The 22,551-nt window shown below is 50.2% G+C and overlaps 1 protein-coding gene and 1 long non-coding RNA gene across 8 annotated transcripts in view; one reads left to right on the top strand and one right to left on the bottom strand.

The window, feature by feature from the left end:
- Nucleotides 1-22,551, bottom strand: part of KCNN3 (potassium calcium-activated channel subfamily N member 3) — a 155,391-nt gene that overhangs the window by 21,630 nt on the left and 111,210 nt on the right. For 3 of the 7 annotated variants that reach the window (XM_054691350.1, XM_054691351.1, XM_054691352.1), the window contains exons 4-5: nt 7,976-8,117; nt 1,555-1,665 (exon numbers count right to left, since the gene is read on the bottom strand). In XM_054691350.1, coding sequence (XP_054547325.1) covers nt 1,555-1,665; nt 7,976-8,117 — 253 coding nt within the window. Of the gene's footprint in view, nt 1-1,554; nt 1,666-7,975; nt 8,118-10,880; nt 10,958-11,403; nt 11,456-22,551 lie in introns of those variants that run through there. The other 4 variants (XM_037498370.2, XM_054691353.1, XM_037498372.2 and 1 more) reach the window with 4 other exon arrangements.
- LOC129145154 (uncharacterized) lies at nt 13,702-20,317 on the top strand. The gene is made up of 3 exons (XR_008550297.1): nt 13,702-14,111; nt 17,486-17,589; nt 20,278-20,317. It is a non-coding gene; the product is annotated as an uncharacterized LOC129145154 (long non-coding RNA).

The following is a 22,551-nucleotide window of genomic DNA, read 5'->3' as shown; positions in this document are numbered from 1 at the left end:
CCTTGGTTTTCAAAACAGCCAGAATAAACAGAGAGATGTTAATGTCTGCTCCAGGGAAATAGTTTCTGGAAGGTTTCAGAGCAACACTCTCTCTGACCCCTCACTCCTGCACTGAATTATTTCAGGAGAAGAGGTGCAACCATGTAGATGTTCTGATAACTTGTAACTTGCTCAGTACTGAGCATGACTTTTGCATGTGCTTTAGGGGACTAGAGGAGGGTAACTAACGGGTTCTAGGGTGCTGGGTGAAACTCATTGGGCCTCCCTATGGGCACAACCTTTGAGCCTGCCATCATGTGCCACCAACCGTGTTTTCTTTTTTGCAACAGAGAGTTCAGGGCCACAAAGTACCAGACACCACCATCTGTATGTCAACAACACAAGCACGTTTGCCTGTACCCGTTCCTTTTGACATCTGTGGAGGCCCTTTAAAGAAGTCAATAAATGTAACCAAAGACCAAACAATCAAACACCATAAATAATTCTGCTGAGAAATTGGAGAGGCCTTGGCAACTGCACATTCTCCCACTGCCTTCCCTAAGAGCGCTCTTTCTCTTTTTCTCTTTCTTTGTTCTCTCCCAGTCTTTGTCTCTATTTCTAACATATTTTTTCTGTGCTGCAACATTAATCACTGAATATTTTCTCTGGCTTTCAAAAGCCCAAATCAGAATGTGCTTGCCCATGAATCTCCTAATCCACTTTCGTTCCAAATGAGAAGGGCTTGTTACAGCAGCTAAGACCCCAGGACCAGGTTCTGACTCTCGTCTCACCAAAAGGGGTGTCTGCAGGAAATCATATTACTGACCTTCGTTCAGCCTGCAACTCTAAAGAATTTTCCATAAAAGCTGTCATTAAATAAACAGCTCCTGCCTTGCTCATTTGGCCTGCTGTTCTCCTGGAAGGCTCATTTCTGTCTCTTCTTAATGGGCCTTTTCTTCTCTGACAATTCAGTGGGGTGTCAGACTTCGAGCAGCTAAATGATTTCCCCATTCCTGCATATTTTCAGTGCTTCAGCCTCCTTAACCACTTGCATAAGGGTACAAGTGAGAAACATTATCCAGAAAATCCAAAAAGGGAGAATCGGATGGTGGCGTTTTGATGAACATTATTTAGGAAAGTGGGCTCTGCTGTGATGAGTGTCATTAATGATTTTTTTTTTAAAGGACTGGATTTAGATACATTTCCAATATCATGTTTAAGACTCTCTACTGCCCTTCCTAATGAGAACCATGAAAACATTGGAGCACAAACAAAACCATTACCTCATGCTGGTTGATTTATTCAGCCATTAGGCGAGGGGGCGGGTGACACCATTGTATGCTATAGATTTAATTATCAGGATAATTATTTGGTTGCCTGGACTGGGCACAGTCATTTGAGAGAAGACAGGAGCCAGGGGTGCTCAGACATGGTGCCCGCTTTGTGGAGGCTGTGTGCACATGCCCACCTCCCTCCACTGAAAGGTGTGTCCTGACCTGCACAGTGTGACGACTTCCTGACTGGCTTCCATGTGGGAGTGACTCCCCCCTAACGATGTGGGCAGTGGTGCTTTACCCGTTTGGTGAGCTGAGTGTCCATCATGAAGTTGTGAACATGCTTCTCGGCTTTGGTGAGTTCCAGCTTTCGGGCCACCACGGCCACCACGAGGGCAGTGCAGCCGGCACCCTGTGGGGGACAGCAAGAGGGCCGGGGAGACAGCACGTCATTATGCAGCAAGGTTCTGGCAGAAGGCTCCAGGTTCCCTGGTGCGTTGCGGGGATTCTGGGAGTGGAGGGGCACCCGAGCTCCCCAGCCACATGCAACTGTCAGGGCCCTGGTTACCACGCCCACGAGGGGGTTGGCAACGCTCTTGGCTTAGCTACAGAGCTGACCTTGGGGAGACTGAGTCTTTAGAGAACCAACGGATTCTAAATGGAGCAGGAGAGTGGATGGGGTGGAGGCAGCAGGGAATTTAAAGCAACAGACGATCACCAGGTCATTGGCCAGGCTGGGCAGGGCAGGTGGAGGGCTCCATGCACACAGGCCCTCCCTCCCTTAGACTGCCCCAACCCACTTCCAGCCCCAGCCCACAGGCTGGGAGGAAAGAAGGCCAGGCAAGACCTGGGGGCTGGATGGGAACACCTCTGGTGGTAGAGTTTTCCTGAAAATAACCTAATGAAGAGGCAACACTGGGCCCTCAGAGGGACACCGGTTGGCATGCACGTGGACACTCAATGACAGGGCTCACTCCTCAGCTGGGTGTTTTTACCAGACATCTTGGCTGTGACTCAGCACAAGCAATCGGCTCTTTTTTGCCTTCACCAGGAGGCTTAAGTGTTCACTCTCATACAGAGACTCTAAAGACAACAACAGCACTTCCGCCTCAAACTGTGGTTTTGAGGGAACCCATAGAAGAGTAACTCCGCATTTTCCAGAGAGCAGAGGCCCTATTCTGCAGGGGCAGCTCCACTCCAGGGGACACAGGGGAGGGCCAGTACAAGCAGGTCCTGGGGACTCACTTCTCTCTCCTGTTCCCCGGGCACTGGCTTGCCTGTCTAGGAAATGAGCAGGGGGAGCGCTAATTGAACAAACATCTCCCGATGTTTAAGTCCTCTTCACCGTGCTTCTCCCCTGGGCTGTGAGCACTAGGGGAACTGAGCGATCCCTCCTCCCCTACTTCTTCTCCAAAAGCAGACACCAACCCTGCCCTTGCCTGTTTGCCCTCTGTCTGCACACTGGGCCTCCACTCGCAGAAGAGATGATTAGCTTAATAGAGCCAACAGTCTGATCCTCTAGATCAGATAGAATAGTAATTAGAGTTGCCAGAGAACCCAGTTTAACAGTCAGAGGTCCCGGATTGAAGGAATCAATAACATTTTTGGCTCATAACAGCTAACTATTTGTGTGTGTGTGTGTTAAAAAACAGAAAAGAATATTTTTTCAAAGTTGGGAGGAGTACCTACTGGCAGGCCAGTCTCCTACTATCTCCTGGATAATCTCTCTTTCCTTCCCCAAGGCTGACAAAGACCAGCCTGGGTAAGGGTTTGCCTGGCAGAGTAGGCAGCACTTTCCCTGGTTTTCCATAGGGGCTCCCATAAAACCAACTTGTGTTTGTGGTATATCTGGTTGTTCAGTCAGCCTCCCATTTCTAGAACAACAAAGTGGAAAGAACTAAGCCAATGTGAACTTTCCCTTTCTACCCTCATTTTCCTCTCTCGTTTAGCACGGTCATGTTTTCGTGACGTCAGTGTCTTGCAGGAGCAAACCCTTGGGCTCCTGCAAGACACTGAGCCCAATTTTCAAGGCTATGAATAGGCAGCTGGGCAGCCTGGTCTGCAGCTGTAATCAATTTGGCCAGATCTCCATAACCAGAAACATAATTAAAAGAAAGCGTCCTAAAGGGAAGAGGCTTGCTCCATTTCCCTTCAAGCAGACCAAGTGTAAGCCTCTCCTTTGCATGGAGTTCCAAACATAGCTTGAGCTGCAAGCCCCAAAGAGGGAAATGTCACCTTGGAACGTGGGATAGAGAGGGCTCTCCATAGGCTCCATGGCTGCTTTTCTCCCTGGGTCCAGGGAAGCTCTACTTAAATCAGCCCTGACAGCTGGGGCAGAATCAGCCTGAAGAAGGCATCTCCCTGCTCACCTGCTCAAAACTATCTCCCTGCTCACCTGCTCAAAACTATCTCCCTGCTCAAAACAATCAATCACCCACCATCCCAAATTTCTGGGGTCTCAATGGAGTGCTCCATGGCTCTTGGCCCTCGAATGCAGGGGGTTCTAACTAGAAGAGTGCTTTAACTGAGGAACATCTATCTTATGCAGTCAAGATAAATTTCTTCATGGAGACAGGAGGGTGGACAACTGGGAAGAAGACGCTTACCAGATGTCAAGCGCCCTGTAGATATTTGTCTAGAAGATGTTATGCTCTTAAACCCTAGTTATAAATTGAATAGATGGCAGTGCATGCTCTCAACCGTATTTCTTTTCGAATCCATTGTCTGGATGTAATAAGGGAAGTCACCAACAGCGTAACTAACTTGGTCCTTTCCATCCAGAGGCAACCATAGGAAGAGGGGATTGACATCAGCAACCTTCAGAAAGTGGCAGGCAGGGGCTGAAATTCTGACTGCTGGTCCTCTCCAGAGTCTGTCTGCATGGGGGTGGGGGGAGGAGGAATGGGGGGGGAGAGTTGGGAAGAGGAGAGGGAGGAAAGGAGGGAGTGTAGAGAGATCTGGAGCAGACGCGGAGATAAAACAAGTCGTGTGGCCTCTGGCACAGCATGGCGCAGGGCAGGGAAAGAGGAAAGAAAGAAACACAAGAGTAAGAGAGGAGGACGGACAAGTGGAGCTGGAGAGGAAGGAGGAGGAACAGGAGCCTAAGGCGAATCAGAAGTTAATGGTCAACGGTGACTCTTGAGAGAAAGATGAAAGATTCTGGTCTAGCTCTTTCCCCTTGTGGAATGATCACCCCTGTTCCTTTTGGGATGCTGAGTCTCTTCCTTGAGATGAGCTTATCCGTGTGACAGGCTCAAGTTAGTCGCCGGGAAGGCTTGTGTGATGCGAGCTGGTTTTAAGAGACCCTTGCCAATGACTCGGTTGATCTGGGTGTGTGCAAGCGCATACTGTCCCAGCGTGGAATCTCAGCAATGGCCGGTGGGGGCGTGTGAGGAGAGGAAGGAGTGGGACAGAGAAGGGTTAGCAGCTGTGGGTACGACTTCCATGGGGTCAGATTTTAGAGCAAATCCATGACTCAGACTTTGCCTTCAGACGTGCCAAGTCCTGCATCACCGTGGACACCAACTGAATCTCATGGGTCTTCTCTGTCCAACTCCTGTTTCCTGGGGAGGGTGGCGGGAGGAAGAGGGCCCACCTCTGGTGAGGTCATACTTTCCATAGAACGCGGCGAGCGGAGCCCAGCAGCGCGTAGAAAAGGGTGGCCGGGATGAGGCGCCTAACTCATCTATAGATCTGGACCCAGAGTCTCCTCCGCAAGGATCCTCCCACATTTGTTTCTAAGAAATATTTTCCAGCTGGAAAACTTTAGAAGCTGGAAAAACAAGTATCCCAAGGGGAAAAGTATGAGGTGTTCTTAACTAAAGAAGCATAAAATAAAACAGAAATGAAAGTGACAAATGGAGGAGGGAAGCCTGGAGGATTTACAGTTGGATTCTGTTTCTGCAACAGATTCTATGTAACAACTAAAATAACATCAATTGGTTTCAAACCAAGGTGTTTCAGAGAGAAGCTCATCTTCTAAAACTGACATTAAGCAGATGTCTTGCTGAGCCCTCTTTTCCCCTCCACCCAAAATGACTCAATTTGTGCTACCTTTTACTTCATCATCACTTTCCTTTTGCAGTTCAAAGAAGCATCTCTCATGGAGCCTCAGAGAGAAGCTCAGGGTTCCCAACAGACATCCTGGAAGGTTCTATTTGTCCCTAACTCCTGAAGGGCCCACCAAGTGAGTCCAGCTTTAGAGAAGGGCTCTATGGAATGGGGTTCCTGCCAAGCCAATGTGGGGGCCCCAAGGCCTTTCAGATCCAAAAGGCAGCAAAGGCACATCTTGACGTTTCCCTTTCATTTCCATTTCCGGGCACTACATATTGACAGCTCGCTCTCTTTCTTCTAACTGTACATTTTTGTAATGGAAAGATGCTGGACTCTGATATATCTGCTTTTGTGGGTGAAATCTCTCAAACACACCGGGTCTGTGCCAACAATGTCAAGTTGTTCAGAAAATTATATACCCTGCTTAATGGTTGATAATTACACCGTTACTGGGATTGCCGGGAGAAAACAATGATTAAGACTATTTACAGCCGCACACACAAATCCTTCCTTTCCCTTCCTGAACAGGCCTTGCCTTGGACTGCATGGTGTCCATGGTAACCAAACAGGAAGCCCTACCTTGAGTAAAGGCACTTGCAATAATAATCCAGAGATGTGCACAGCGTTTGGAGGCCGGGGGAGGGGAGGGAAGCAGTCTCAGCAATGCAAAGACTGGGGAAGGAGTGACTCAGCTAGAAAAGTCACATTTGTTAGTAAAATGCCACTGGGGCTCCTCACTGTGGTTGACCCCAGAGTGAGGCAACTGACTTTAATTTGACTAAAAACACTGACAATGAAGAGAGGGGAACCTCCCTGTTCCTGTCTATAGAGAAGGATGTATTTATGCAGCAGGGTTTTGTTCAAAAGGAGATGAAAGGCATGTGCGGTGTCTTTAATATGGAGACGGTTAAGGGGTCCTCCTCATCACTTTGTTCTCTCTGCTTTGATCACACCTCTCTCCACAAGGAACAAAACACTCCATTCCAAGAAGCGGCTATAGACCCAGGAGCAAAAGAGGGTGCAGAAAACCACAGCCCAAGGAGAAGGCAGGGCCGGGCCTGGGGTCCTGCCTGCCCCCCCCCACCCCCTGCCCTCTGTCAGAGAAGGCAGGAGGGGTGGCAGTGAGGGGACCAGGGAGGCAGTCATGGGTGGCTGCTTGGATGGGCACAGCTCCATGCTGAGAGGGAGAATGGCTGGGATTTAAAAATAACAGAGGCTCCCAGCAGGGCCAATGCACCTATTGGCAGACTGGAGCAGTGCCAGCCTGCTGGGTGAACCGGGTTCCGAGGCAAAAAGCCCACGCCCCAGGAGCCCCCAGGAGGGGCTGGAAGACAGGAAGGCTTTGGCCTTTGGGCAGCGTATCATTCCTTTCTGAAAGGAAGACTCATCCTTCCCTGGTTTCCTGGTGACAGTTGGAGCTGCTCCAGACAGACTCCTACTAACCGATGGGAGTGTTTGTTCTAAGGCCTTACACTTATCTGTGATTTATCCCCAGCCCGGTGCTAAGCCTAAGTCATTAACTGCTATTTCAGAACTGGCCTGCTAATATGCCCTGGATTTTAGTTGAAAAGGGTAGAGAACTGTGCTTGGCCCTGACGTGGCAGCTCTGGACCCCTCCTGCTCACAGGCCTGCAGCCCAGGTGCTGACCCCTGCTCTCAGCGGTTTGAATCTGGCTGCTTTGGCACTGAGGTCAGTCCCAGGAGGCCACCAGGTGGTGGCGGCAGGGAGAGAGGCCGTCCCCCACTGCGGAGGAGTTAATGGTCTTTCTTCTGCAGGTGGGACTCTTTTTCCTTTCCCTGGAGAAATGGGGGTAAACATGACATCTTTGGGCACACTGAGAGGAAGAATTTTCATGGAAACATGACAGGGGTGTCAAAAGAGCTTCCCGCGGAGAGCTGTAGTACCCCGCCATGGAGACCTACAACCGTTCTGTCCATCCTCACACCCTAGCTTCCCTCCAGGGTACTTCTTAGGGTGAGCCTCAGTTTCCTCTTCTAAAAACTGACAGGTGAAGAAGCACCGAGGTCAGGGAAGAGTTCTCTGCCCACATGATCCTCACCACCAACCAGTGAGGAGGGCAGAGTAGCCTCCATCCCCATCTATGTTGAGGATGCTGAGGTCCCACCGGCTACGTACCCACAGTAAGGATGGTGGAGGGAACTCAGCCTCCACGTCCCTCTCATACACTGAGCTGTGATGGGCCAACACGGGAGTGGCCAGGCTAATGGGTGGGAGAAATATACCTTGAAGAGATGCAGCGTGTGGCCAGGCACCCAGGGAGCGTGGGGGATGGGACTGGGCTAGCAGGACACCCCAGGGAAGACCAGCACCTCAACATGCAGATGTGGAAGCCGAAGTCTGAAGAAGTCAGAGCTGGCCCAGGGCCATGAAGTCAAACCAGGACCCAAACCAATGGCCAACCCGGTCAGGGACACGGTCTCAAGCCCAGTTCAGTGCTCCTCCCCAGGCCCTGCCTCTGAGCTCTAGCTAAACTCTTTGAGATGTGGGTCCCAGGGGCTGGGGCCTTTCTCTGCGCAGGGACAGGTATGCAGGCTGGCAACTAGCAGCTGGCCCCACTCCTGACTAGGAAGGCCCCTCTGAGCTCACTAGAAAGGTCTCTATTCCTGGTGAGGAGGGGGCAGGGTGACAGGCAGAGGCAGGTACTCACCATGATGCCAGTGAGGAGACAGACACCTTTCCCACAGTACGTGTGAGGCACCATGTCCCCATAACCAATGGAAAGGAATGTGATGGAGATGAGCCACATGGCACCCAGAAAGTTACTAGTTACGTCCTGCTGGTCATGGTACCTGCCAAGGGGAAGACAGGAGTTAGTTGAGGGCATCACTGTGGCTGGAGTGAAGGCTTGAGGCAAACCTGGAGGGAGAAGGAAATGCCGTCTGCTGAGGTGGGGACAGCGCGATGGTGGCACCCAGATCCCAGTCACTGAGACCCTGCGCACCCAGCTCCAGCTTGCAGCTCCCCATCACCCCCCGCCGTGAGCTGGGTCCCAGAGGTAAATGTTTTGTCATGATTTATGCCATATTATAGCCATCCTTTTGGTGTTGGTAAAATAGCTTTGGATGAAATCATGCAGTAATAAAATTTAGATTTCCCCTTCCAAGTAGACAGTCAAAATGTATGTGGATGTGATTAATCTGAAATCACAAGTTCACAAACAGGGAAAATGTCAGAAAAAATCACCAAGCACATTTAGCAATTTCCTGAAGGAAGGTTCATGGATCCCAAAGATTGGCACCTTCCTGGAGTGGGCTGGAGGGCTGCAGCGGCCAGAGCTGGCCTGGAGCCATTTCTGAGAGAGGCTAGGGTCTCTGCAGAGGGACAGCCTCTTCTTCTGAGCTGGACAGAGGCTCGTGGCTCCCCCATCCTGAGAAGAGCCACTTGGAAACTTATTACCACCATTCCCTCTGCCCAATGGCCATTCCTTCCCACCCTTCTCCCCCCAGCCCCTAACACCGAGCCCCTGTGTGCCAGGCTCCGAAACACAAAACAAGAGGACTCAGCCCCTGACCTCAGGGCTCTCAGCCCAGGGGACAGGGCTCTGCAAGATGCAGATGTTTGCAAAAGGGTTGAAAGCGGTGGACAAAGGACCACGGAGACAGGAGGTGCAGGCCATGACCTTGACCCAAAGGTAGAACAGTTAGTCAGAGGTGTGAGCTTTCCAGGCAGGCCTGGGGAAGGGTGTTCCATGCAGCAGGAAGCCCAGAGTTGGACTCCAGAGGGGCAGATAGATGGGCGGGGATGGGTTGAGGGGGAAGGTGGATCTTTCCTCAAGACGCTCTCTAACAGTCTCAGCCTGACTGACATGAAAGGGCCTCTGCATTCTATCCTGCAGGGACATTACTCCTTGAGCTTCTTGGAGGCCACTGGATAGGAAAGGTCAGACAGGGCCGGGAGACCAAACCAACGGGGCTGTGTAGAGCAGAAAGCCATTTGGGAATCTTAATCAACAGAACTGCATTACCAAAGGCTTATAGAATTAGCACATGGGACTTGCTTGAGACAGGATGTGGCATGTGGAGACCCTCAGAAAGCACGAGCTACTATCTTCAGTGCCCTCCATGCCTGCACAGGGTCTGGACAATTGGCAAATGTTGCTTTCCCTCCCCTTATCCTCTAGCTCAGGTGTGCAGGGAAAGCTGCAGGTACAGGTGCATCTGGGGTTAGGCCTAGAAGGAGGCAGACATTCTGTTGTCAGAAAAGAGATGGAGGGCATGTGAGTCAGGGAACATGAGGGCACATTTAACTGCAGGGGATTGCAGGAGCCACACTGTCTCGCCCACGCGCGGCTGCTTCATATACAAACACTCTGATTCTCACAATGTCCTATAAGTATTTTACAGGCGAGCAACTGGAAACACAGAGACATTAAGTGGCTTGTCTGAGGACACACAGGAGAAAATGGAAGCAAAATCCGTGCTCCCTTTACCACTCCACCAGGCATCAAGGAGGTGGAGTGAGCACTGTGCACCTTGGGGATTGTGAAGGAGTTTTAGTGAGAGGAGGGCACCTGGTCTCTAACAGCAGATGAGTTAGCTTCAAACCAGGGGTCCTGATTTTGGAAGATCTTCGATTCAGGATAAGAGGTTTGGATTTAGTCCCAGAGGCCACGGAATTGAACGTAGTTTTGTGCGGAGAAATGACAAGATGCATGGTCTGCCGGGAACAGAGGTCTGCAGGTGGTCGGCAGGATATTTAAAAAGATGGAACGAACACAGAGGTGGGGTTGCAGGTGGAGAAGGGTATAGAATCAGGAGGGAGGTGCAGGCAGCAGCCCTTGTCACCTATCTGAGCCTGGTCCCAGCTGACCCAGGGAGCATATCACTGGGGCCTGTCCAGCCCCACTTGAATCCTTTACCAGCAACCAGAGCAGAGGGCGGTAGCCTTTTCATAGTTGTTTGCACCCCAGGGGACATCTGAAGAGCAGGCAGCCCCTCCCCAAAGCACTGCTGGTGGAATGCCTGCCCCATCCTCCCCACTCTCCTTGGCTCCACAGTGGCACTGAGGGCATCTTGGAGGGCTGCTCCTTGCAGTCAGCTTTCTTCTCCCAGGCTGGCCTGGCCTCTGTCTGTGGTCTAACCATATGTGAACAGCACAGGTAGGCAGTGCCCGACTCTGATCCCCAAGGTGGAGTGTAGCCTGCCCCTGCCCCAGTGCCAGCCCCAGCCCAGCTCTGACATGCCCTTCCCATCCCACTCCCACAGCCCTGGGCCCTGCCAGGTCCTCAGGCCACCTCAGTCCCCGATTCCCACGTGCTGATCTCCAGCTGGGAGGGGTGGTGGCAGACCCTGGCTTCCGGGCCTATGCCAAATGGTGGTGGCCAGTTCTCCCCAGAGGGATGGGCTGCAGACTGCAGCTGCAAGACTGTTGGTGCGGTGTGTGTTGAGGAGAGGAGAAGCAATTGTAAGAACATCATTCACTGTCACTTCAATCATTTTGATGATCCCCTTCTCGGGGGGCAACGGAACATGCTGAGAAGACCTGGATATGCACCCTACTTGCCAGTGGCTTGGAGCATCGTCATGGAGATAAGACATGCGTGTGAGACTCACCAGGCAGGAAGTGATGACAGCCGGGCTGGTGATTCAGGACTGTGGGAGTGGAGAGCAGAGAGAATGTGTTTCCAAACCTATTCACAATTTTAGAGTGGTTTACACCTGTCACAGATTCACGTACTAATCTCATGCTATTTTTTGCATTAGAGAATTTGGGGGGGAATACAGTTCCAAGTTTTTCTTTAAGGGTTAAGGAATTAGAAAAGGGGTGTGTGTGTGTGTTTTAAGGGTAATTATTAATGTGTCATTAGGGTATGGACTATGTTTTTATCACTTTTTAATATTAGGAAATAATGTTAGGAAATAGTGATAGATATGAGTGACAGTATGATTGGGTAAAAACGGTGGATGACTTTTGCTCCTTCCTCAATCCCTCTGTAACTAACCGTTTCTGTCCGTTGCTTTTAAAAATAAGCAGACAACCAGGAATCCCCAGACATCTGTGGAAAGTCTCTAACATTAAGACACAGACTAAATCAGTCAATTAAACAAAGAAAAGAACCTTGGATCAAATACAGACCATTCACGGAGAGGAACTCTTGAACAAAACGCTGTATTAACATTGCAAGAGAGAGAACGTCAGCGTGTGGACCCACGAGACAGAACGGCATGCTGCACCAAAGAGTCTTCTTTGAAGGCTGGAAGGTAAATAGAGGAAATCTCCCAAAAGGCAGAAAAAGACAGAACAATGACAGAGGAGGGAAAATCCGTGCGCCAGCCTGCCGACTCACACAAGGACAGCTTCAGAAAGAGCTGGAGCCAGCGGAGGAGGAGAGAGTGACGTCACAGCCATCACTAAAAGTTTCCTTGAACTGAGGGAAACAAGTTTCTAGTACAAGGTCCCCCTGTCCCCAGCACAGCGGATGGAAATAAACGAACACAAGAAATATTACTGGGAAATTTCAGAACACGATGGGGCGGGGGAGGGAAGTTCCTATAGAGAAGAGTGAGGGGGGAAGGAGGAAAGGGAGGAGAGAGGACAAGGGGGAGGAGGAGGAGGAGGAGAAATAAAAGAAGAGAAAGAGGAGGAGGAGTGGGAAGAGGAGGAAGGGGAGGAGGGGGAGGGCAGGGAGGGGGGAGGAAGGGTAAGCAGGAGGAGGGGTAGGAGGAGGGGAGGGAGGGGGAAGAGGAGGAGGAGGGAAGGAGGAGAGGGAGGAAGTGGTAGGGAGGATGGGGAGGGGAGGAGGGGGAGGAGGCGGTAGGGAGGATGGGGAGGGGAGGGGGAGGAGGAGGCGGTAGGGAGGATGGGGAGGGGAGGAGGGGGAGGAGGGGGGAGGGAGGATGGGGAGGGGAGGGGGAGGAGGAGGAGGAGGGGAGGGAGAGGAGGAGGAGGAGGGGGTAGGGAGGATGGGGGGGGAGAGGGGGGAGGAGGAGGCAGTAGGGAGGATGGGGAGGGAAGGGGGAGGAGGGGGAGGAGGTGGTAGGGAGGATGGGAGGGGAGGGGGAGGAAGGGGAGGAGGGGGTAGGGAGGATGGGGAGGGAGGGGGAGGGGGAGGAGGGGGTAGGGAGGTTGGGGAGGGGAGGAGGGGAAGAGGTGGTAGGGAGGATGGGAGGGGAAGGGAGGAGAGGGAGGAGGGGGTAGGAGGATGGGGAGGGGAGGGGGAGGAAGGGGAGGAGGGGGTAGGGAGGATGGGGAGTACCACAAGCACAAAGAAACAGAAGCAGAGCAGCTTTGGGCTTTTTCCCAGCAACAGTGGAAGCTGGAGGCCACAGAACAAAGGCTTCACAATTCTGAAGGCAGATGATCTCCAAAACAGAATTCTAAACCAGGGAGACCAGAATTCCAAGCCATTCAAGGTGTTAGTTAAATGTGAGTGTGGACGGAAGACATCCTGAGACAGGCACGGCTCTCAGAGAAGTGCCTCCTCTGTACCCTTTCTCAGAAGTCTATGGGAGGCCGTGCTTCCCCCTAAAAGAGACAACCAAGAAGAGGGGAGCCTTGTGATGCAGGAGACTGAAGATGGCAGAGGAGAGAGGCCCAAGGCCTGGGGTGGGGAGGCCCGTGGGTGTTGCTGGGCTCAGGAGTGGAAGTGGCCTACCCGACTAGAGCAGGCGGAGGCTCGGGGAGACGTCCCTCCAAGAAGACGGAGCTGACAGAAAACCTGATGAGCCTAAACATCCTGAGAAGCGACTCAGACAACTGCTTAGATTAGAGTTGAATTGGTGATAAATACATAGAAAACAGAGTAAATGAACAAACATGGCAATTAACCAGGAAGAACAAAAAGTCCTGCAAGAAAGGAAAAGTTATCATACTTCACTCCAAGGCTTCGCTGTGAATAGAGTCAAATTAGTGTTGACTGAGTAATGTAAATACTGATTACAGCTCTAACCAAAATTATGATATAATTATGACAGAAGATGGGGGACAGGAAAAGCTGGGCGAAGGAAGGGAATAGATAATACCCAACCCAGAGCATCAACAAACAGCAACACAGACGTGTTATTTAGAGACATGAAGGTGAGGACTACAATGAGTTAGCAGGGGGTGAAACTCGGTTCCTCCAGAGAAGGGTAAAAATGTCAAGAACTGGTGGAGGACAGCAAATACCACAGAACAATGGACTCTAAAATGGATGCATATTTAACTTGCATAATATCAAACGCAAAACAAAACCGAAGAGAAAAAATACACCTAACAGAAAGTCACGAAGCACATAATAAGTCAGCATCGTGAACACACCATCCAGCCCTGGCCTGCGGGCCCACATGTGTGTTCTCCCCATTCAATCCTCCCATCAACTCCAGAGATAAGCAATAGCCTGAACTTCATGTTTATCTTGTGCGTGTTTTTCTCTCTGTCCATATTGGTATACATGCTGAAATAATATGGAATTTAGTTCTGCTGAGCTTACTAAAAATGAAATCACACTACATGAGTATAGTAGGCAGCCTCTAAAATGGTCATCAATATTCCTTGCCCTCCTGGCAAATTCACATACTTTCATAATGCCCTTCTTTTGAGGATGGACTGGATCTAGTGCTGGTTTCTGACAAATAGAATATGGCAGGGGTGACGGAATATCACCCTTGGGTTATAAAATGACTATGGCTTCCTTTCTTGGGTGACCTCAAGCCTGTTCTCTATGGATCACCCACTTGCCCTTGGAAGATGCCACTGGCCATGCCAGGAGGCCACCATGTGGAGAGGCCCCTGTGACCAGGGATCACAGCCTCCACCCTACATGAGGGAGCTGGGAGACAGAAGCCCGAAGGTGGAGGCTTGAGGTGAGACCACAGCACTGGCTGCAAGCTTGTCTACATTCTCATGACAGACCTTGAGCCTGAGGTCCCCATTTAGGCTGCCTAGAATACCTGATCCACAGCAACTGTGAGATCATAAATGTTTGTTGTTTTAAGTTGCTAAGTTATGGGGCAAATTGTTACGAGCAATAGACAACTAATACAATGAATTCCTTTTTTCCACTCAACATAATGCTGATCTATGTGTCTTTAGTGTATTTTCATTGATGTACTGTGTTTCATCATGTGAATACATCATTATTGATTCATTGCCCTATTGATGGATATTTAGATTGTCAGGTTTTTCCTCTAATGAGCAAAAAATATTGCTGCAGACATTCTTAATAATAACTATTGCTGCATTGTGTAAGAGTTTCTCTAGGACACTTCTGCGTTTGTAGGATCTATTCATATTTAACTTCATTAGAAAATAATAAGTTGCTTTCCAAAATGGTGGCACCATGAGGCTCCCCCAGCAGAAAGGAATGTTCACTTTTGCCAACTAGTGGGTACACTGGTATTTCATCATGCTTTTACTTTGCATTTCCTTGGCAAAAGCATAGTATTCTTCATGTTTATGGGTCATTCATGCTTCTTCTTCTGTAAAATATCATTCATGACTTTTGCCCATTTTACCATTGTTTTGTTTTTGTCTATTAGTCTTCTTTATGTATTCTAGATAGGAAGAATTTTGTCAGTGTGTGTTGCAAAGATTATCTGGGTTGTGACTGGTTTTTTTATTTCCTTTCTTTATAGTGTATTTAATGAGTGGACATTTTAAATTTTACTGATGTTGAATTTCTCATCCTTTTCATTTGTAATTAGTGACGTGCATGATTTTTAAAGAAATCCCTTCCTGCCTATAGTTTTAAGACTTTTTTTAAAATGTTTCTAAATGCTGCCTTTCACATTGAAGTCTTGAGTTCAGCTGGAATTTATTTTATGTATGGTGTGAGGTAGGGATATGATTTACTTTTTTTCATATGGATAGCCAATTCTCCTAGGTCCACTGAATGATCAGTCCATCCTATTAATCCCATTGACTCTCAGTGTTGCCCCTGTCATATATGTTCTAAGCAAAAGAGATGTTATTTTGGGATTCTCTATTCTGTTCCAGGAGTTACATTATAGCTCTCTTTGTCATCTTTCCTAACACATCATAGTGCTCAATAAACATTGTGGAATGAATATGGCCTGATTGCTGCTTCTCCTGTCCCCTGTGAAAGTGAGGTTCACACCAGTAATTCAGTGAAGCACATTAAAGGGACTTCAGTTCTCTTCAGTAGATAAATTTTTGTTAAAATAGCTACCAAATTCCTTGGACTTTGAATCAGTTCTCACTATTAATAAGAACTCAGCTTCTTGACATCAGCTATGACCCAACTCTTTCCACACAGATCTTAGAGATTTGAAGGTTCTAGCCATTTATCCTGGGTCTTGTTTGCTTCCTGGAAATTTGCAGGAATTGAGCCAGGTCTTCTACAGAACTCCAGCCAAGTGATTGCTTTGTTTTCACCTTCCAGTAATTCACCAGCTTTACACAGTCAGACCCCAGCCCTCACGGTGCCGTGGAGCCTGCACTTGCTGAACTCTCCAGTGAAAAACCCAATAGTGTGTCCTTAGCTTGACCCCTTGTTGGCCTTTGACCCCCAATGTGCCCCCTCCTCAAAACACTGTCTTTCTTTGGTATTTTCAGTGGTTTCCTCCTGTGCTTACTATACTTCTGGGCTTCTTCCTCTGACCTCCTCTTCAATGTTGCTGTGCTCCAAGCTTGCCTGGATATATACCTTTCTCACTCCTGTTATGCCTGCCACTGTCTTCACTGACCCCTTCTAAATGACCCTTCAAGACATGGCTCAAATCCCACCCTGACCCCCCCCCCCCAGCCAAAGTGAGCTCTTTGTCTCTAACCGCCGCACCACCCTGCCTCTGCACACTATCTCGGGTAGGAGACCACCAGGGTGTTTGGTGTCATGATTGAATTCATGACTCTAGGGTCAGATTATACTCAAATTCAGATGTTGTCTCTTAATATTTGCATGACCCTTTCTCAGATTCCCCACCTGTAAAAGGGGATAATACTTGTACTAACTCATGGAGTTACCGTAAGAGTTAAATGAGCTGCTATGTCTTGACAGTTAGAATAGCACCTGGCGCGCAGTCACACTAGGAGAGGTTGGTTGTTGTGCTATGACCATCTTGTGTGTATCTGGCACAGCAGAAGGAAAAGAGGATCTGGAGCTAAAAGACTGCCTTTCACATCCCATAGGTTTTGTGACCTTGAACTGTCTCAAGATCTGTCTCCTCTTTAGGGAGCAGAGTGTCATCATGTCTTCCCTGCCTATCCCACCCGGAGCAAATGTGGAAGGGCTTTGTCAGTCTTCAGTGGGTGATACAGACAGCAGCCTCTGCTTGACGGTCAAGGAGCCTCCCACCCGGGATTGTCCCCCGGAGCATCTCCTGGTGACATGGGAAGCCACAAGGGACGTGGTGGGAGACCAGGCAGCAGACACCATCATGCAGGAAAATTTTCATTCCTTCCAGGACTACTTTTACTTGTCCTCGTCTCATTGTCGTTCCAGGCTGGCCACAGCCCCATCCCTCTTTGTAGTGACTTGCAATTTAAATCTCTAACTGCTCTGCCTTCAAAATACACCCAGAACCTGACCTCTTCCCCTCTTCTTCGCTGCTGACCCTTGGCCAGGCCCTGCCCTCTCATCTCTGCCAGCACAGTAGTCGCCTATCTGATCTCCCTGCTTGGTCTCCTGGTCTCCTTACAGCAGCTGGTGCTCCTCTCAAAAAGGAGAAGAGCCCATGTCACGTCTGTTCAGACCCTCCTGTATTTCTCCTGTATCCCTCGGAACTAAAGTCAGAGTTCTATGGGGCCCAAAAGGGCCTAACAACCCCTCAAGCCCCTGAGGCCCCTTGGGCCCCATCTCCCGTGAGCCACCCCTTCATTGGTTCTCCTCCTGACCCTGGTGTCTGTCTGGCTCCAGCTTTACTCCTGTCTTGGAGTTTGGGGTTCTGCTAGTTCTTCTCCCTAGAAGGTGCTCACCCTGGGACTTCAGCCTTTGGCTCAAATGCAAGGAGTCACCTGCCAGCCTGTTTGATGGCACCGGCCCAGGCCCACTGCAGCCCAGCATCCCTGTTCTCTTGCATCCCTGTCCTCCAGCACACGTGGCCCTGACACAACAGACACTGGGCTTTTTTTTTTTTTATGTTTATTGACTGTCAACCCCCAGTAGAATATAAGCTACATGAAGGGAAGGGCTTTTTCTGCTTTGTTTACTCTTTTCAAGTGCCCAGTAAATATTCATCAAACAAATGAGTGAAAATGAATGATCCCATTTTGTCTTTAGCACAAGCCAGCAGGAGAAGGTCTGCAGAGCTGACAGTAATCTCGATTTGATAATGAAGCAACAAGACGCTCGAGAGAGTAGCTGCCTAACTAGTCTCACAGCAAGTAAGTGAAAAGTATTTCTTCTGATTCTAAAAATGGCAGTTGTGGTGAGTAGGGCACGGTGGGGGTGGAGCGGTGTCTGTGTGTCGGGCAGGACCAGCCCATCTTCAGGGTCACAGCCATCGGCTCTGTGCATCCCGCAAGTGCCAGTTCGTATTAGAAGCCGAGAAGCTCTTGTGAGAAGGGAGGCCTTCTCATTGTGTCCTGGGTGTGACGCCCATCCCCACCTCTACCTCCACCTGGGCCTCCAAAGGAATCAACTCCTAATTACCAGCGCCCTCAGTGTGCTAGGGCATGTGATTACAGCCTGAGGGAGAAAATTGCCATTTCTTAAAGTGCTGTGAGCTTCAGTTGAGGAGGACTCGAGCACTGCTTGAGGCATGTGAAGGAGGATCACTGAAATTCAAAGTTAGCTGAGGAACAAATGGCTGTTGTGACTTCAGGGCCGCTGCTGTTCATTCCAGCTCCAGGAGAATTGACTAGAAGGCACACACAAAAGTCCCCTCTCGTCTTAAAAACAATTTCCCTTATAAACATCTTAAAACTGAACAGCATAGCTTTGAAGACTCAGGGCTGACCCCGAGCCCGGGTTGACACCTGTCACTCCCTTGCCAGCTCTGTTCCTGTAACTAGTGTCCTATTTTTGAAGAGTTGGCTTTGAAGTTAGGAAAATAAGGATGTTTCCTTCTACCAGGTAATTCAAGGCAATAGCCCAGGATCTGTCTTTCCACAGCAAATCTAAATCTAGTCTTTTATTTCCAGTCCCAAGAACTAACAGCATGGGTGCAAGGCCTCCAGTTATTTTTAAAAGGGGAGAAAACCACTACCACCAAAGCACGGCAGCTCCGGCAAACGAGTTGTGACTTGCCATCAAACAGACCAGCTGTTCTCCATCTGTGAAGGTGGCTGGCGTGGCTGCTTCTCCCAGCGGTGGGCATGCCTGTCGTCTTTGGCGATTTTCGGCAGAGACATCTGCCAAGGTGGAAGAGTAGGACATCTGGCTTGGGTCACACATCTGGATGCAACCTCTCCACAGCCTTGGAGGAGTCCCAACAAGAACGCCAGTTAAGCTTCTCGGTGCATGTTTCTCTTGGGTCTCCTCTCTTTGTTGAGCTAAGAGGCTTTGCTCGACAGCTTCACAAATGGATGCACCATTTGAGGGGAGCCAGCTGCCATTTCTTCCACAGTCCATTTTCTTCTTAAAGGAGAGCACTGTCAACCTCTTTGAATTGTTATTAAGTGAAAAACCCAGATGGCTCATCTGGCAAATCCTTCTGAGTCAGTTTCTCTATTTGCAATGTTTTCTTTCTTATTAAAAAATATTTCCATGTTTCCTGATTTGGAAATGTTTAATAAAATGCATGAAAATGGAGAAAAACAATATGTTTGGAAGCAGCACGGTTCCACGGGAAGCGTGTCTTCCACATGCTAGCAGGTGGCCTGTGGCGAGAGCGTGGGGGTTGGGATCCCAGCCCACCACCTGTCGGCTTTGTGGCCTATGGCAGGTGCTTTCCTCTCTCCACATCGCAGGCTTTCCCTTGGTAAACAAAGCATATAGAACCTCTATTTTGGGATTGTGTTGCTGGTTAAATGAGATAGCAAATCTAAAACCCTGTGTAGCACCTGGTGCTTATTTGGGGCTTAGTGAATGAGTTCATTTAATCAACAGCTATGAGTGAGGCCCTTACCACACACTGGACTTGGCATCTAATCCATGGAATTTACAGTTCAGAAAGGACATCAGGCAGGCAAATGAAAGCAAAAAAAAAGGGGGGGGGGGTTGAGTTACAATCCAGAGGAGTGCCGAGGAGCGTGAGGGCGCCATGCAGGGAGTTTCCCTGGGCTCCACAGTCACAACACGCTGGACCCGAAGGAGTGAGGCTAGAGTAGGGTGGGCAGTGGGGTGCTCCGGGTGGAGGACTAGCTCTGGAGAAGCCTGGGATGGGTGGGAGGCCAGTGGAGCAGGATACAGGGAGGATAGAGAAGCGCTCCCTCAAGGTCACTGGGCAGCGTGAACACACTGGCACCGTGGGCCCACCCCAGGCCCCATGCTCCATCTCCCTCACCTCAATTTTCCTTTCCACTGCTTCTCTGTTCTTTCTTCTCTCTCTGAGATCCTTCCTCCTCCTCTGAGATCTTCCCACCCCCCTTTTCTCTCTCCGCTCTCATTTTCTCTTTCACTGGCTCAGCCTCTTTCTCATCTCTCCTTGGAGGGACCCGCAGTGGGAGCCCCCGCGTAGGGTTAAGGGACTTCCGCCTCCAAAGAGGTAGCAGTGCCCACAGGGACACCAGTCTCTGCTTCAGGATGGTTGGCTGACGGAGCAAATGTGTGTTTCACACCTACTGGGTGGCCAGACGCTGATCCATAAGGGAAGCTTCGCAGGCCCCTGCTCGAGGGGCCCCCTCCCCACCGTGGAGTCAGAATCTTGTGACAGGAGCTGGGGAGGGCTGCGCCAGGAGACCCACAAGACCTCATCTTCCTGGGGTCCTCAGCCTGTAGCCCTCTGCCTTTGGGGGCACATGTTCCCTCATGATTTTGACTGCTACCTCCCAGACCTTGGGAATGGGCCCAATCTCCCACTGTGCTCTGGAGCCACAGACCCAGCTACCGGCCCGGGGCTTCTTGGGGGAGACAGCAAATAACTAAGCTTGACTTATCCTGAGCCCTGTTCATTATCTTCCCCTTCCCAGAAGACAGGTCCCCTCCAAAGCTACCCCTCTTCCTTCTGCATCTCCCAGCTGAGGACAACGCCTCTACCCAGCCACCCCAGGACACTGAGCATGGCTCTGGAACTCTCTCCACCGTGACCCCACATCCAGTAAGTCAGCCCTGCTGGTTTGGGATCCTCTTGTTCTCAAACCTGTCCCTTACTCTCCATCCCAGCCACCCACCCCTGGGTGGAAATGGCATTCACCCTACGCACACCCCCACAGCCATCTCCCCGAGGGTCTCTGTCTCACAGTCACCCTTGCATTGCCCTCAATTCCACACTGCAACCAGGAAAATCTTTCCAAAACATAAGGCCCTCCCCTGCTCAAAACCCACCAGGGACTCCTCTGGCCAGGGGTGGGGAGACTAACAAGGTGTTCTTAGCCCCCGTGTGACTGTCAGGGATATCCAAACAATCTATCTAGGACTAAGCAGTTGAAGACATGACATTTGTGAACCATTTGCTGTTCTGAGTCAGGGTGGTTTCCAGGCTCTCCCTGTGATAATATCACTCCCACTCTCGTGTACTCTGACTTGCTCTCTCCCGTGGAAAGGAAGGGGGCGGGGACTCCAGCTAGCCTGAGAGAAGTGATTTATAACGTTGGCACACCCACGGAAGAAGGCAGGGTTCTGAATGCCATCTCTCCTGCATCGCTGGATTAAAGAAACAATAAGCAAGTTTGGGAGCTGTTGACTTTGATAGAAGATTATGTCCAAACTTCTTAGACCGGTGATAAGGCTGGCCCCTGCCAACCTCTCTAGCCAGGAGCACAGCTGACACTGCAGGCTGACACCCTGGCAAGCAACTGGTATTCTCTCCCCAGCCCCCTGCTCATGGTGGTCCCTCTGCCTGGAGTCCTCTCGGACCCGGGAAATCACCTCCTCCAGAAAGTCTCCCGGGATTAAGTGCTCTCTGCTGAGCTCCCTTAAGCCCTGCACTCCTCTCTGTTACCTCCTACCACAGGGTCTAGCAGTGGGTTCACCCTTCTCCACAGCCCAGGTTACCAGGTACTTTAAAGGCAGTTCAGAAAACCTTCTACAGGAGGCAGTGAATGAAACAGACCTCTGGGGGAGGTGACATTCAAACCTGGTCTCATCTTGCTCCCCTCTGTGGGCCTCTGCTTTCTGTCTGAAAGTCACTGCGAGCTTTCTCTCATAGCTGCTGTCTTTGGTTTTCATTCAGTCCCACCTGCCTGGGGCCTCAGGTCTGCAGCCTGTGCGCTTTCTCTCTCCTGCTGAGCCTTTCCCCAACGTCTGCCATCAGCAACAGAGCGTGACTCGGAAGCAAAGGGGCTTCACAATTCTTAGCTTTTTACATAGAAAGACAAGAATAACTGTGGTTGAGATTCGTGCAAAATATCTCCTCAAAGACCTAGAGATTATCTACCTCTCATCTTATTTTATTTCTGGAACCACCTCTGTGAGGTAGGTAGGACTGGTTAGTTAGCCCATTTTAAGAGATAACAATCATCATTTGCCAAGTGCCAGCCTGATCCCACCCGGGCCACACCTGACGCACACAAGCTCATTCAGTCCTCAGAATGAGATTCATAATTACCGTTCCCCATTTTCTGGGGTTGGAAACAGGCTCAGCAAGATTAGGGGACCTGCACAAAATAAACCTCTACTGAGGGACAGAGGCTGAGTGCCAGGCTGACTTGGCCTAATTTGAGAGTCCCATCTTTCACCATGTTAAGCCTTTGAAGAAGTGGGTGCAATCCCCAGATTGCTGGGGATTCTCCCTTTCTCGGGTAGCTGATCCTGCATGGGTATCACACTGAGTCACTTTCACAAGGCGGTAAGCCAGGGCCAGGGCTGGGAGGGTGCAACTCTAAAGGCCAGTCACAGAGCTAGCAGTGTGCATGGCGCCCCCTGGAGGGCAGTGCGGGGCAGGCGGTGGTCCTGGCTGGAGCCTGTGAAGAAGGGTGTCTAGTCTCTTAGTTAGGCTTTCCAGAAAAAACGAAAGGTAGGCAGCACAGAAGAGCAACTGTTGAGGAGAACACAGAGCTGCAGTCTCACTGGGCCTTGTCAGTGTGACAGGGAGGTGGGGGCTGCCCGCCCGTGACCAGCACAAAGAGAAACAAGATGGAAGAAATACTCTGCAAAGGACTTTTCTTGTTGCTGTTTCCCAGGAAAATGGGGCTTCCAGGACAGGACGTGGGGGCTCTGGCTGGTTGGACAGCTTCTCCTACTTTAGAGAAGGAGGGGTACATCTGGGTACCCCCAGATACCAGAGGGAATGGAAAGAATTCAGA

The sequence above is a fragment of the Talpa occidentalis genome, unplaced genomic scaffold (genome assembly GCF_014898055.3).
Source record: "Talpa occidentalis isolate TD23 unplaced genomic scaffold, MPIMG_talOcc4v2.1 talOcc4.9, whole genome shotgun sequence".
NCBI classification, from domain to species: Eukaryota; Metazoa; Chordata; class Mammalia; order Eulipotyphla; family Talpidae; genus Talpa; species Talpa occidentalis.
The sequence above is the reverse complement of the archived record's forward strand: the minus strand, read 5'-3'. Positions and strand labels throughout refer to the sequence as shown.